Source organism: Aotus nancymaae, unplaced genomic scaffold (assembly GCF_030222135.1).
Source record: "Aotus nancymaae isolate 86718 unplaced genomic scaffold, 86718_ANA_hifiasm-v0.15.2.pri h1tg000008l, whole genome shotgun sequence".
NCBI lineage: Eukaryota > Metazoa > Chordata > Mammalia > Primates > Aotidae > Aotus > Aotus nancymaae.
This window is the reverse complement of record NW_026988419.1, coordinates 63,223,067-63,236,886: the sequence shown is the minus strand read 5'-3', so window position 1 is coordinate 63,236,886 and position 13,820 is coordinate 63,223,067. Positions and strand designations below refer to the sequence as shown.

Sequence of the window (13,820 nt, the reverse complement as noted above, 5' to 3'; positions counted from 1 at the left end):
GCCCCTTTTAGCCGTAGCTGGAGCAGCTGGAATGCAGAGCACCAAGTTCCAAGGCTGTACACAGCAGGTGTGGGGCTGGACCCAGCTCAGGAAACCATTTTTTCCCTTCTCCTAGGCCTCCAGGCCTTTGATGGGAGGGGCTGATGCGAAGGTCTCTGACATACCCTGGAGACATTTTCTCCATTGTCTTGGTGATTAACATTTGGCTTCTCATTTATGCAAATTTCTGCAGCCAGCTGGAATTTCACCCCAGAAAACAGGATTTTCTTTTCTGTTGCATTGTCGGGGTGCAGAATTTAGAGACTTTTATGCTCTGCTTCCTCTTGAATGCTTTACTGCTTAGAAATTTCTTCTGCCAGATACCTTAAATCATCTCTCTCTAGTTCAAAGTTCCACAGCTATCTGGGGCGGGGCAAAATGTTGCCAGTCTCTTTGCATAGCAAGAGTGACTTTTACTCCACTTCTCAAAAGATTCCCCATTTCCATCTGAGACCATCTCATCCTGGACTTCATTTTTCATATCACTATCAGCTTTTTGGTTAAAGTCATTAAACAAGTCTCTAGGAAATTCCAAGCTTTCCCACATTTTCCTATTTTCTGAGCCCTCCAGTTCTCTAGGAAGTTCCAGACTTTTCCACATTTTCCTATCTTCTCAGTCCTCTAAACTGTTCTAACCTCTGCCTGTTACCCAGTTCTAAAATCACTTCCACATTTTCAGATATCCTTTTAGCAGCACTCCACTCTACCCATACCAATTTACTGTATTAGTCCATTCTCACACTGCTATGAAGAAATACCCAAGACTGAGTAATTTATAAAGGAAAGAGGTTTAATTGACTCACAGTTCCACAGGAATAGGGAGGCCTCAGGAAACTTAAAATCATGGCAGAAGCGGAGTAAACACATCCTTCTTTGCATGGCGGTAGCGAGGAGAAGTGCTGAGCAAAAAGGGAAAAACCACTTATAAAACCATCAGATCTTGTGAGAACTCACTCAGTGTCATGAGAACAGCATGGAGGTAACCGCCCCCATGATTCAATTACGTCCCACTAGGTCCCTCCCTTGACACATTGGGATTATGGGAACTATGATTCAAGATGAGATTTGGGTGGGGACACAGCCAAACCATATCAGATCTCCATGGTATATAATTTTATACATGTTTTATATGTGTGTGTGTGTTTGCATAAAGTATGTTACCATTTATATAAGAAGAATTGTGTATGTTTTGCATATATATGCATTAGAACATCTTGGAAGGAAGTCAATGTTATACATTTATACAATAATATACATAGGTAGGCAATGTTATACAATATTTAAATATTAAATATAACTTTTAAAAACCAAAACTTGCTATAAAACATTCTATGGGCTGGGCGTGGTGGCTCATGCCTCTAATCCCAGCACTTTGGGAGGGTAAGGTGGGCGGATTGCCTGAGGTCATGAGTTCAAAACCAGCCGGGTCAACGTGGCAAAACCCTGTCTCTACTAAAAGTACAAAAAAAATTAGTCTGGTGTGGTGGCGGGTGCCTGTAATCCCAGCTACTCGGGTAGCTTAGGCAGGAAAATCACTTGAACCTGGAAGGCAGAGGTTGCACTGAGCCAAGATCACACCATTACACTCCAGCCTGGGCAACAAGAATGAAACTCCATCTCAGAAAAATAAAATAAAATAAACATTCTATGATAGCAACCTTCCTCTTTGCCTTCCGAAGTTAATCACTGTCATGTACTATTTCTTTATCTGGCACTGTTGCTCAGATACAAACTTTATTGTTATTTATTTTCACAATTTTTATCTCTTTTATTATGAAATAGTTTAAACACGCAGAAAAATTAATGATTTTCTATTAGCAGATTCTGAGCATCTGAAGGCAGGAGTATGTTTTATTCTTTCTTATTCCAGTCCATGATAAGTTCTTAATATGTATTTAAGCTCAAGCAATTGACACTAGTGAAATAACTTTGTAAAAAAAAAATTTTTTTTGAGACAGGGTCTGGCTCTGTCACACATGCTGGAGTGCAGTGGCGCAATCTCGGCTCACTTCAACCTCCGCCTCCTGAGTTCAAGCGATTCTCCTGCCTCATCTTCCCGAGTAGCTTGGACTATAGGCACATACCACCATGCCCAACTAATTTTTGTATTTTTAGTAGAGACAGGGTTTCGCCATGTTGGCCAGGCTGGTCTTGAATTCCTGACCTCAAGTGATCTTCCTGCCTCGGCCTTCCAAAGTACTGGGATTACAGATGTGACCCACCATGCCCAGCTATAACTTCATGAAATCTAAAGCTTTAAATAAATGGTAGTTATTTTTGTTAGAAATGATATGTTATTCTACCATGCAGTGAAGCCTTACAGTTCTCTGTTGCATTGTTTACATTTTGGGCTTCAGTGAAAATTCCAAATATGTGCCTATTCCAAGTGTAGATTTTTCTTCCGCTAACATTGCAGTAGAAGAAATGTTCAAAAACTTACTCCAAAAGTAATTTTAGGTACATTCTGTTCCTAACAGGTTCTATTTATACCTATTTTTGCTTTTATCTCCATATTAATCCTCTTATTCACATTCCAAACTGTTCACATCTCAAACTGTCCCCATAGACCCTTCCTGTCTCAGTGCTACTTTTAAAATGCTATTAAATACCCTTGTTTTGCTTCTAAAATTGAATAATGGCAACTTGTTCTACATCCTCCTTACCATACTTATCTGCCCCCAACCCACAGGTAATAATTATAAATTATCTCAGTGTAAGTGTTTGTTCTCAAATTTACCCTTTTAAAACTTAGCATGTTTGGAGAGAAAGGTTTGACTTGCTTTTGTTGAATGGTTGTCAAACACTTTGTCCTTTATTCTAAAGGTGGAAGGGAGGTATTAATACCTTTTAAACCAGGAAGTAATGTGATTAAATATCTTTGCATGGCCAGGCATAGTGACTCACACCTGTAATCATAGCACTTTGGGAGGCTGAGGCTGGAGGATCACCTGAGCCCAGAAGTTCAAGACCAGCCTGAGCAACATAGTGAGACCCTGTCTCTACAAAGAATTTAAAAATTAGTTGGGCATGGTGGTGCACACCTGTAGTCCCAGCTACTTGGCAGATTGAGGCAGGAAGATTGCTTGAATCCATCCAACCTGGGCAATAGAGCAAGACCCTATTTCAAATACACACACACACACACTCACACTCTCTCTCTCTCTCTCTCTCTCTCGCATAACTTATGTGGGCTTTCTATCTTCACCACTTTTATAATTTGAGAATTTCACATAGGGGCACATTTAGCCTATGGTGTTCATGTCCCTGAGCAACTCTAGAACATCTGATACACTTGTGTCTTGTTTTTTTCTCGTCTTTTCTCTTTTTTTCTGCAGCTACCTTTATTTCCTTTCTCTTTTTTCCTCTCCTTCTCTCTTAGGGTGTCAGTGACACCCAGTGCCGTCTGTGGTCATTACTTAACCCTGCTAAGTTACCTAGGCTACACGTAATCTGCATAGAGAGATGCTTGTTCTGTTCTCTGAAGTAACATAGGGACCGAATGCATTAAGTTATTATACCAAACCTGCCTGGAGAGGTTCTCAAGTTTGTCATTTTAGCCTAGAAGTCTATTTTGAGTGGTTGGATTTAAGAACTTATATCAGCACTTTGGGAGGCCAAGGCGGGCGGATCACTTGAGGCCAGGAGTTCAAGACCAGCCTGGCCAACTTGGCAAAAACTCATCTCTACTAAAACTACAAAAATTAGCCAGGTGCAGTGGTGCATGCTTGTAACCCCGGCTACTTGGGAGGCTGAGGCAGGGGAATTACTTGAACCCAGGAAGCAGAGGCTGCAGTGAGCTGAGATCATGCCATTGCATTCCAGCCTGGGTGATAGCCAGACTCTGTCAAAAAGAAAAAAGAAAAAAAATTCATATCAAGGCACTTCAGATTTTTCAGGTTTGTGATGATATAATTATGGCTAAATTGGATTATGTTGTAAACTTTCAGCCAACCTTGTTCAGCCCTTAGCCTGTGGGTCATGTGGCCCAGGATGGCTTTAAATGCAGCCCAACACAAATTTGTAAACTTCCTTAAAACATTGTGAGATTTTTTTGGCCCTTTCTTTTCTTTTCTTTTCTTTTTTTCAGCTCATTGGCTATCATTATCGTTAGCGTATTTTGTGTGGCCCAGGACAATTCTTCTTCTCCTGTGGCCCAGAGAATCCAAAAGATTAGACACTTGTGCTTTAAACAGTTGCATTTTACATTTTATTACAAGAAAAGCAAAATTTGTTTAACTTAAATCCAACAATTTAATTTATAATTTTACTTCATTAATCTAGGTATGGATGGCAGAACAGAAAATATCATATGATAAGAAGAAACAGGAAGAATTAATGCAGCAATATCTTAAAGAACAAGAATCATATGATAATAGGTAAGAAATTCTATGCCAGTATTTCTAGAATTATCAATTTCATGGGAATAAATTTCTACTGAATAATATATTAAGTCAGTTTTTTGGAATCGAATGCCCAGTTATAGGATTCATTTCTTTCCCTGAGGGCTATCTCTTTTACTCTCATACCTGTAGATGGCCTCTTTTTCCAGCTTTACCATGATTCATGTAAAATACAGATTCATGTGACTCATATACAGTCTTTGAGCAAGTCTCAAATTAGGCAAAGCTTAGAAGAACAATAAATGTCCACACTTGAACTGCTGAGACCTCTTAGAAACTTATTTCTTTAACACACTCAAATGAAAAGATACTTAGGACACCTTCAAGAAGAAAAGTAAAGTGACTATTTGACATGCATGTCATTGTTCTGTTAAAAGCTGTATCATGGCTAGAGTATTTCATTGGTGTTTTCTAACATGGTACCTGCCTTTAGCTATTGTGTTTGTATATGCAGATCTAACACTGAAGCTGATTTCTCTTGGTTAAGCAATTGAATAATGGTGTTTTGGTAAATTTTTCATGAAGTTCAATTTTTAATCAAAATGTGGAATTTAGCAAAGTAATACTAAACTATTACTATTTAAAATATAGTATATTGAGAGGAAAATTAAAGAAATAAAAGTTGAGTAGCCTTCTCACTAATTTTATTTAATCTTGTTAACTTTTGTTGAGTACCTACTCCATGCATAACGATAAGTGGTAGTATAGGGATCTGTAAAACTGTGTGAAGTGTAATTTCTCTCTACCCTTAGGAAACCTTAGTGAGAAATACATACATTTAGTTCAAAGCCAAATATAATAACTGATATATTAAAAACACACACTGCTTTTAAAAATACAGTATGTTAATACAGGAAAGAATAATTCCAGTTAGGATAACAAGGAAAACTTTATGGAAGAGGCGACATTAAAGCTGAAATCTGAAGAATGATAAGGATTTAGATAGGTGGTTCTCAACTGAGCACCATTTTTTGCAACCCTTGCCCAGAGGACATGTGGCAATGTTTGGAGACACTGTTTTGACAATGTTTTGATTGTCACAACTGCGGACTCGGGTACTATTAGCTTCTAGTGGGTGGAGGCGCTGGATGCTTCAAAACAGCCTACAATGCACAGGACAACTCTCTAATCCAAAATGTCAATAGCATCATTGTTTTAAAGCCCTAATTTATATATATTAATAGTAAAAACATATTAAACATCAGCACTGTGGGAAAAGAGAAGGTGTTCAGGAAACAGTTGTTGAGTTAGAGGGATAAAAACAGAGTGGAGGTGGAAAACTGGGTTTGAAACAGATCATGGTGTTCATGTTTATCTTAAAAAAAAGTTACTATTTTCCCTTTATAATTAATTAACATTTGAAGCCCTGAAAATACTGTTTCTCCTTGGACTTTTGCCAAATTTTGGTATTCATCAGTAGATATTGCCTGCGTCAATTACTTATTTATGTGGTGTTCTAATGGTGATTTTCTATTTCTGTCATTCCCTCTACATTTCTTAATTTGAATTCCTCTGTAAGGAAGAATTTCCCTTATCTAGTTATTATTTGTTTTCTATCAATATAAACTCATCGATATTTCTTTGGATTGTAATCTAATATTATTGTTACTTGTTTTCTGCATGACAGAAATCACATTCTTTATAGTTCTATTTTAACACTTAAAGTTCCCTGTTTGAGCTCTGTTTAAAAAAAGGTATGCTAGGCTGTTTAGGAAAAAAAAGCTCTGTAACAAATGGAATGACTGGTTGAGTCAAAGTTTTAATTCACAAGATCCAAGTAAAAATAATAAAGAAGGCGGCTAAAGAGTGAATATAGGGAAAGGGATCCAAGATGGCCGGTTAGGAGGAACTCAGGATTGCAGCTCCGAGAGAAGTGCAGAGGGTGAGTGGATGCCGCATTTCCAGACGGATTTTTGCTGCCCACAGACCAGGAGATTCACAGGCGGAGGAGCCCCACGGGTCACCAGCACCGCTGCTTTGACTGGCGCGGCCGCTTGGCCTGCGCCCTGGGGCAGCGGCTCCTTGTGCAGAGTGAGCGAGACTGAGTCCCCTCTAAGCCAGCAAGGGGAGCTGAAACGGGGAGTCAAGCCAGGAGATTCCCGGGCAAAAACGCGCCATGGGAAACACAACTGAACCCGGGATGGTCCAGCTCTGTGGAGGAGAGGCGTCCTCCATTACGGAAACACCCTGCAGTTCCCAGGGCAATTTGCAGTTACCAAGGCAACCTGCCACTTCAGAGACTCCATCACTACAGGGGCAGGCCAACATAGCGGAAGCAGTTCTAACTACACCCATATAAACAGGATTGCAGGGAAGTTCACATGGAAGCTGGGCGGAGCCCACAGCAGCTCAGCGAAGCCTCTGCAGGCTGAGTGTGACTAAGCTGCCACCTTGTGGGCAGGGCAGGGAAAATGGCAGCAAGACAGCAGAAAATCATACAGCCCTAACTCCCTGGGACAGAACACCTGGCGGGAAGAAAAGGGAGTTTATGAGTTCTGCTGCTGCAGACTTAAAATTACCAAAATCAGAAAGACAGCAACTACAAAGTCGATAGGTGGATAAATCCACAAGGATGGGAAGAAACCAGCGCAAAAAGGATGAAAACACCAGAAACCAGAACACCTCTCCTCCTACAAGGGAGCACAACTCCTCACCAGCAAGGGAACAAGACTGGATGGAGGATGAGTGTGATGAAATGACAGAATCAGCTTTCAGAAAGTGGATAATAAGAAACTTCTGCGAGCTAAAAGAACATGTTCTAACCCAATGCAAAGAAACTAAGAACCTTGAAAAAAGACTTGACAAAATGCTAACGAGAATGGACAACCTAGAGAGGAATATGAGTGAATTGATGGAGCTGAAAAACACAACACAAGAACTTCGCGAAGCATACACAAGTTTCAACAGCCGAATTGACCAAGCAGAAGAAAGGATATCAGAGGTCGAAGATCAACTCAATGAAATAAAATGAGAAGGCAAGATTAGAGAAAACAGGGTAAAAAGGAATGAACAAAGTCAACAAGAAATATGGGACTATGTGAAAAGACCTAATCTACGTTTGATAGGTGTACCTGAATGTGACGAAGAGAATGCATCCAAGCTGGAAAATACTCTTCAGGATATTATCCAGGAAAACTTCCCCAACCCAGCAAGGCAGGCCAATATTCAAGTCCAGGAAATACAGGGAACACCACAAAGATATTCCTCAAGAAGAGCAACCCCAAGGCACATAATCATCAGATTCACCAGGGTTGAAATGAAGGAGAAAATACTAAGGGCAGCCAGAGAGAAAGGTCGGGTTACCCACAAAGGGAAGCCCATCAGACTCACAGCAGATCTCTCAGCAGAAACGCTACAGGCCAGAAGAGAGTGGGGGCCGATATTCAACATCCTTAAAGAAAAGAACTTTCAACCCAGAATTTCATATCCAGCCAAACTAAGCTTCATAAGTGAAGGAAAAATAAAATCCTTTGTGAACAAGCAAGTACTCAGAGATTTCATCACCACCAGACCAGCTTTACAAGAGCTCCTGAAGGAGGCACTACACATAGAAAAGAACAACCAGAACCAGCCACTCCAAAAACACACGAAATGGTAAAGAGCATCAACACAATGAAGAATCTGCATCAACCAATGGGCAAAACAGCCAGCTAGCATCAAAATGACAGGATCAAATTCACACATAACAATATTAACCCTAAATGTAAACGGACTAAATGCCCCATTCAAAAGACACAGACTGGCAAATTGGATAAAAAGCCAAAACCAATCAGTGTGCTGTATCCAGGAAACCCACCTCACATGCAAGGATACACAAAGGCTCAAAATAAAGGGATGGAGGAAGATTTACCAAGCAAATGGAGAGCAAAAAAAAGCAGGAATTGCAATTCTCATCTCTGATAAAATAGACTTTAAAGCAACAAAGATCAAAAGAGACAAACAAGGACATTACATAATGGTAAAAGGATCAATGCAACAAGAAGAGCTAACGATCCTAAATATATATGCACCTAATACAGGAGCACCCAGATACATAAGGCAAGTTCTTAAAGACTTACAAAGAGACCTAGACTCCCACACAATAATAGAGGGAGACTTCAACACACCATTGTCAATTTTAGACAGATCAACCACACCGAAAATTAACAAGGATATCCAGGACTTGAACTCAGACCTGGACCAAGCAAACCTAATAGACATTTACAGAACTCTCCACCCTAAATCCACAGAATATACATTCTTCTCAGCACCACATCACACCTACTCTAAAATTGACCACATAATTGGAAGTAAATCACTCCTCAGCAAATGCAAAAGAATGGAAACCATAACAAACAGTCTCTCAGACCACAGTGCAATCAAGTTAGAACTCAGAATTCAGAAACCAACCCAGAACCGCACAGCCTCATGGAAGATGAACAACTTTCTCCTGAATGTTGACTGGATAAACAATGAAATGAAGGCAGAAATAAAGATGTTCTTCGAAACCAACAAGAACGAAGACACCACATACCAGAATCTCTGGGACACATTTAAAGCAGTCTCTAGAGGAAAATATATAGCAATAAGTGCCCACATGAGAAGAAAGGAGAGATCTAAAGTTGATGCCCTATCGTCAAAATTGAAAGAGCTAGAGAAGCAAGATCAAAAAAACTCAAAACCTAGCAGAAGACAAGAAATAACTAAGATCAAAGCAGAATTGAAGGAGGTAGAGACACGAAAAACCCTACAAAAAAATCAATAAATCCAGGAGCTGGTTTTTTGAAAAGATCAACACAATAGACAGACCACTAGCCAGACTAATAAAAAAGAAAAGAGAGAATAACCAAATAGATGCAATAAAAAATGATAAAGGGGATATCACCACAGATTCCACAGAAATTCAAACCATCATCAGAGATTATTGCAAACAACTCTATGCACATAAACTAGAAAACCTGGAAGAAATGGATAAATTCCTGGACACTTGCCTCCTCCCAAGCCTAAACCAGGAAGAAGCCAAAACCCTGAATAGACCAATAACAAGGTCTGAAGTCGAGGCAGCAATTAAGAGCCTACCACCCAAAAAAAGCCCAGGTCCAGATGGGTTCACAGCCGAATTCTACCAGACATACAAAGAGGAACTGGTACCATTCCTACTGAAACTCTTCCAAATAATCCAAAAAGAGGGAATCCTTCCCAAATCATTTTATGAGACCAACATCATCCTAATACCAAAACCTGGCAGAGACTCAAAAAGAAGAGAAAACTACAGGCCAATATCCATGATGAACATAGATGCAAAAATCTTCAATAAAATACTGGCAAGCCGATTGCAACAGCACATCAAAAGCTTATCCACCATGATTCATCCTGGGGATGCAAGGCTGGTTCAATATACGCAAGTCTATAAATGTAATTCACCACATAAACAGAACCAAAGACAAAAACCACATGATTATCTCAATTGATGCAGAGAAGGCCTCGACAAAATTCAACAGCCCTTTATGCTAAAAACTCTCAATAAACTAAGTATCGACGGAACGTATCTCAAAATAATAAAAGCTATTTACGACAAACCAATAGCCAATATCATACTGAATGGGCAAAAACTGGAAGCATTCCCTTTGAAATCTGGCACTAGACAAGGATGCCCTCTCTCACCACTCCTATTCAATATAGTACTGGAAGTTCTAGCCAGAGCAATCAGGCAAGAAAAAGAAATAAAGGGTATTCAATTAGGAAAGGAGGAAGTCAAATTGTCTCTATTTGCAGACGACATGATTGTATATCTAGAGGACCCCATCATCTCAGCCCAAAATCTCCTGAAACTGATAAGCAACTTCAGCAAAGTCTCAGCATACAAAATCAATGTGCAAAAATCACAAGCATTCCTATACACCAATAACAGACTTAAAGAGAGCCAAATCAAGAACAAACTGCCATTCACAATTGCTACAAAGAGAATAAAATACCTAGGAATACAACTAACAAGGAACGTAAAGGACCTCTTTAAGGAGAACTACAAACCACTGGTCAACGAAATAAGAGAGGACACAAACAGATGGAGAAACATTCCATGTTCATGGTTAGGAAGAATCAATATCGTGAAAATGGCCATACTGCCCAAAGTAATTTACAGATTCAACGCTATCCCCATCAAGCTACCAATGACCTTCTTCACAGAACTGGAAAAAAACCACCTTAAACTTCATATGGAACCAAAAGAGAGCCCGCATAGCCAAGTTATTCTAAGCAAAAAGAACAAAGCGGGAGGCATCACACTACCGGACATCAAACTATACTACAAGGCTACAGTAATCAAAACAGCATGGTACTGGTACCAAAACAGAGATATAGACCAATGGAACAGAATAGAGGCGTGAGAGGCAACACAACACATCTACAACCATCCGATCTTTGACAAACCTGATAAAAACAAGCAATGGGGAAAGGATTCCCTGTTCAATAAGTGGTGTTGGGAAAACTGGCTAGCCATATGCAGAAAGCAGAAACTCGACACCTTACACTAAAATTGACTCCAGATGGATTAAAGACTTAAACATAAGACCTAACACCATAAAATGCCTAGAAGGAAACCTAGGCAAAACCATTCAGGACATAGGCGTAGGCAAGGACTTTATGACCAAAACACCAAAAGCATTGGCAACAAAAGCCAAAATAGAGAAGTGGGACCTAATCAAACTCCACAGCTTCTGCACGGCGAAGGAAACAGTCAATAGAGTGAATCGGCAACCAACAGAATGGGAAAAAATTTTTGCAGCCTACCCGTCTGACAAAGGGCTGATATCCAGAATTTACAATGAGCTAAAACAGATTTACAAGAAAAAAACAAACAAGCCCACTCAAAAATGGGCGAAGGATATGAACAGATACTTTACAAAAGAAGACATACATGAGGCCAACAAGCATATGAAAAAATGCTCATCATCACTGGTCATTAGAGAAATGCAAATCAAAACTACATTGAGATACCATCTCACACCAGTTAGAATGGTGATCATTAAAAAATCTGGAGACAACAGATGCTGGAGAGGATGTGGAGAAATAGGAACACTTTTACACTGTTGGTGGGAGTGTAAATTAGTTCAACCATTGTGGAAGGCAGTGTGGCGATTCCTCAAGGACCTAGAAATAGAAATTCCATTTGACCCAGCAATCCCATTACTGGGCATATATCCAAAGGATTATAAATCATTCTACTATAAGGACACATGCACACGAATGTTCATTGCAGCACAGTTTACAATAGCAAAGACCTGGAACCAACCCAAATGCCCATCGATGATAGACTGGACAGGAAAAATGTGGCACATATACACCATGGAATATTATGCAGCCATCAAAAACGATGAGTTCGCGTCCTTTGTAGGGACATGGATGAACCTGGAAATCATCATTCTCAGCAAACTGACACAAGAACACAAAATCAAACATCGCATGTTCTCACTCATAGACGGGTATTGAACAATGGGAACACATGGACACAGGGAGGGGAACACTATACACTGTTGGGGGGGAGTGGGGGAGACAGTGGGGGGGTAGGGAGTTGGGGAGGGATAGCATGGGGAGAAATGCCAGATATGGGTGAAGGGGAGGAAGGCAGCAAATCACACTGCCACGTATGCACCTATGGGACAACCTTGCATGTTTTTCACATGTACCCCAAAACCTAAAATGCAATAAAAAAAAAAAAAAGAGTGAATATAATTTCTCCTTATATTTGGAAAAGATAATCACAAAGGATATATGACATAATTATAATTCCTCTCCTTATATCCACTGGATTCTATAAAGAACTATTAAAAAAGAAAAAAGAAAAAGGCCACAGGGATCTACATCCCTACAATAGAGTGGTATTCAGCAATGAAAGGGACTGAAGTACTGATATATGCAATATCATGGGTCAATTTCAAAAACATTGTGCTATGTGAAAGAAGCCAGTCACAAAAGACCACATGACATACGATCTAATTTATAAGACATGTCCAGAATAGGCAAATCTACAGAGACAGCAAGTAGATTAGTGACTGCTCTGAGCTGAGAGGTAGAAGGTGGGGGGACAAGGCGAGGGAATGAGAAGTGACTGCTAGTGGGTAGAAGATTTCTTTTTTGGATAATGTAAATGTTCTGAAATTAGATTATAGTGATGGCTCCAAAAGTCTAAATATACTTAAAAACAACATACACTTTAAACAGGTATGTATATATACAGCTATATATATACAGCTATATATATAGCTGTATATATACATACCTGTTTAAAGTGTATGTTATACACCTGTTTAAAGCATTTAAAGTGTATAATATAAGATATATACTTTAATTTATATTAAATTAACATCATTAAAATATCAAAATCCTGGCCAGGTGCCGTGGCTCATGCCTGTAATTCCAGCACTTTAGAAGGCGGATCATGAGGTCAAGAGATCGAGACCATCCTGGCCAACATGGTGAAACCCCATCTCTACTAAAAAATACAAAAATTAGCTGGGTGTGGTGGTGTGCACCTGTAGCTCTAGCTACTCAGGAAGCTGAGGCAAGAGAATCACTTGAACCTGGGAGGTGGAGGTTGCAGTGAGCTTAGATTACACCACTACACTCCAGCCTGGCGACAGAGTAAGACTCTGTCTCAAAAAAAAAAAAGGGAAATCCTGCAAGAAAAATGACCATGTCATTTTTTCCCTTTTTCGTTAGGATGGCCAGGATCTCTCAGATAGTAAGAAAGTCTCAGAGCTTATAACCAGTTACTAAAGAGGCAGCACTGTTTGATTTCCCTTCAGATATTTCAGATGTAATCTAGTCAGTGGAGTAAAGTTTTAGAACTCTGTTTCTAACAAAAATATTTTATCTTAATTCCCTTAGGTTTTTTGGTGGGGAGTGGATTATTCTGTGATATTTTTTATCCTACATGAAATTATTAACTTTGTCTTGTTTCACTTAGATTACTTATGGGAGATGAACGTGTAAAGAATGGCCTTAATTTCATGTATGAAGCCCCACCAGGAGCTAAAAAAGGTACATATCTCTTCCCTTTCCTTTTGTTTTTGTTTTTTTTTTTTTTTTTTTTTTTTGAGGTGGAGTCTTGCCCTGTCGCTGAGGCTAGAGTACAATGGCACGATCTCGGCTCACTTCAACTTCTGCCTCCCAGGTTGAGGCGATTCTCTTGCCTCAGCCTCTTGAGTAGCTGGGATTACAGGCACGCACCACCTCATCTGGCTAATTTTTTGTATCTTTAGTAGAAACAGGGTTTTACCATGTTGGTCAGGCTGGTCTTGAACTCCTGACCTCAAGAGAGCTACCCACCTCGGCCTCCCAATGTGCTGGCATTACAGGCTTGAGCCATGGTGCCTGGCCTCCTTCCTTTTAAGTCTTTGATGT

The 13,820-nt window shown here is 39.8% G+C and overlaps 1 protein-coding gene across 1 annotated transcript in view; it reads left to right on the top strand.

Annotated features, from left to right (window-relative positions):
• Positions 1–2,674: 2,674 nt before the first annotated feature.
• Positions 2,675–13,820, top strand: part of CIR1 (corepressor interacting with RBPJ, CIR1) — a 44,008-nt gene continuing 32,862 nt past the window's right edge. The window contains exons 1-4 of the mRNA XM_064372770.1: positions 2,675–2,728; positions 3,419–3,484; positions 4,321–4,415; positions 13,384–13,457. Coding sequence (XP_064228840.1) covers positions 2,675–2,728; positions 3,419–3,484; positions 4,321–4,415; positions 13,384–13,457 — 289 coding nt within the window. The remainder of the gene's footprint in view (positions 2,729–3,418; positions 3,485–4,320; positions 4,416–13,383; positions 13,458–13,820) is intronic.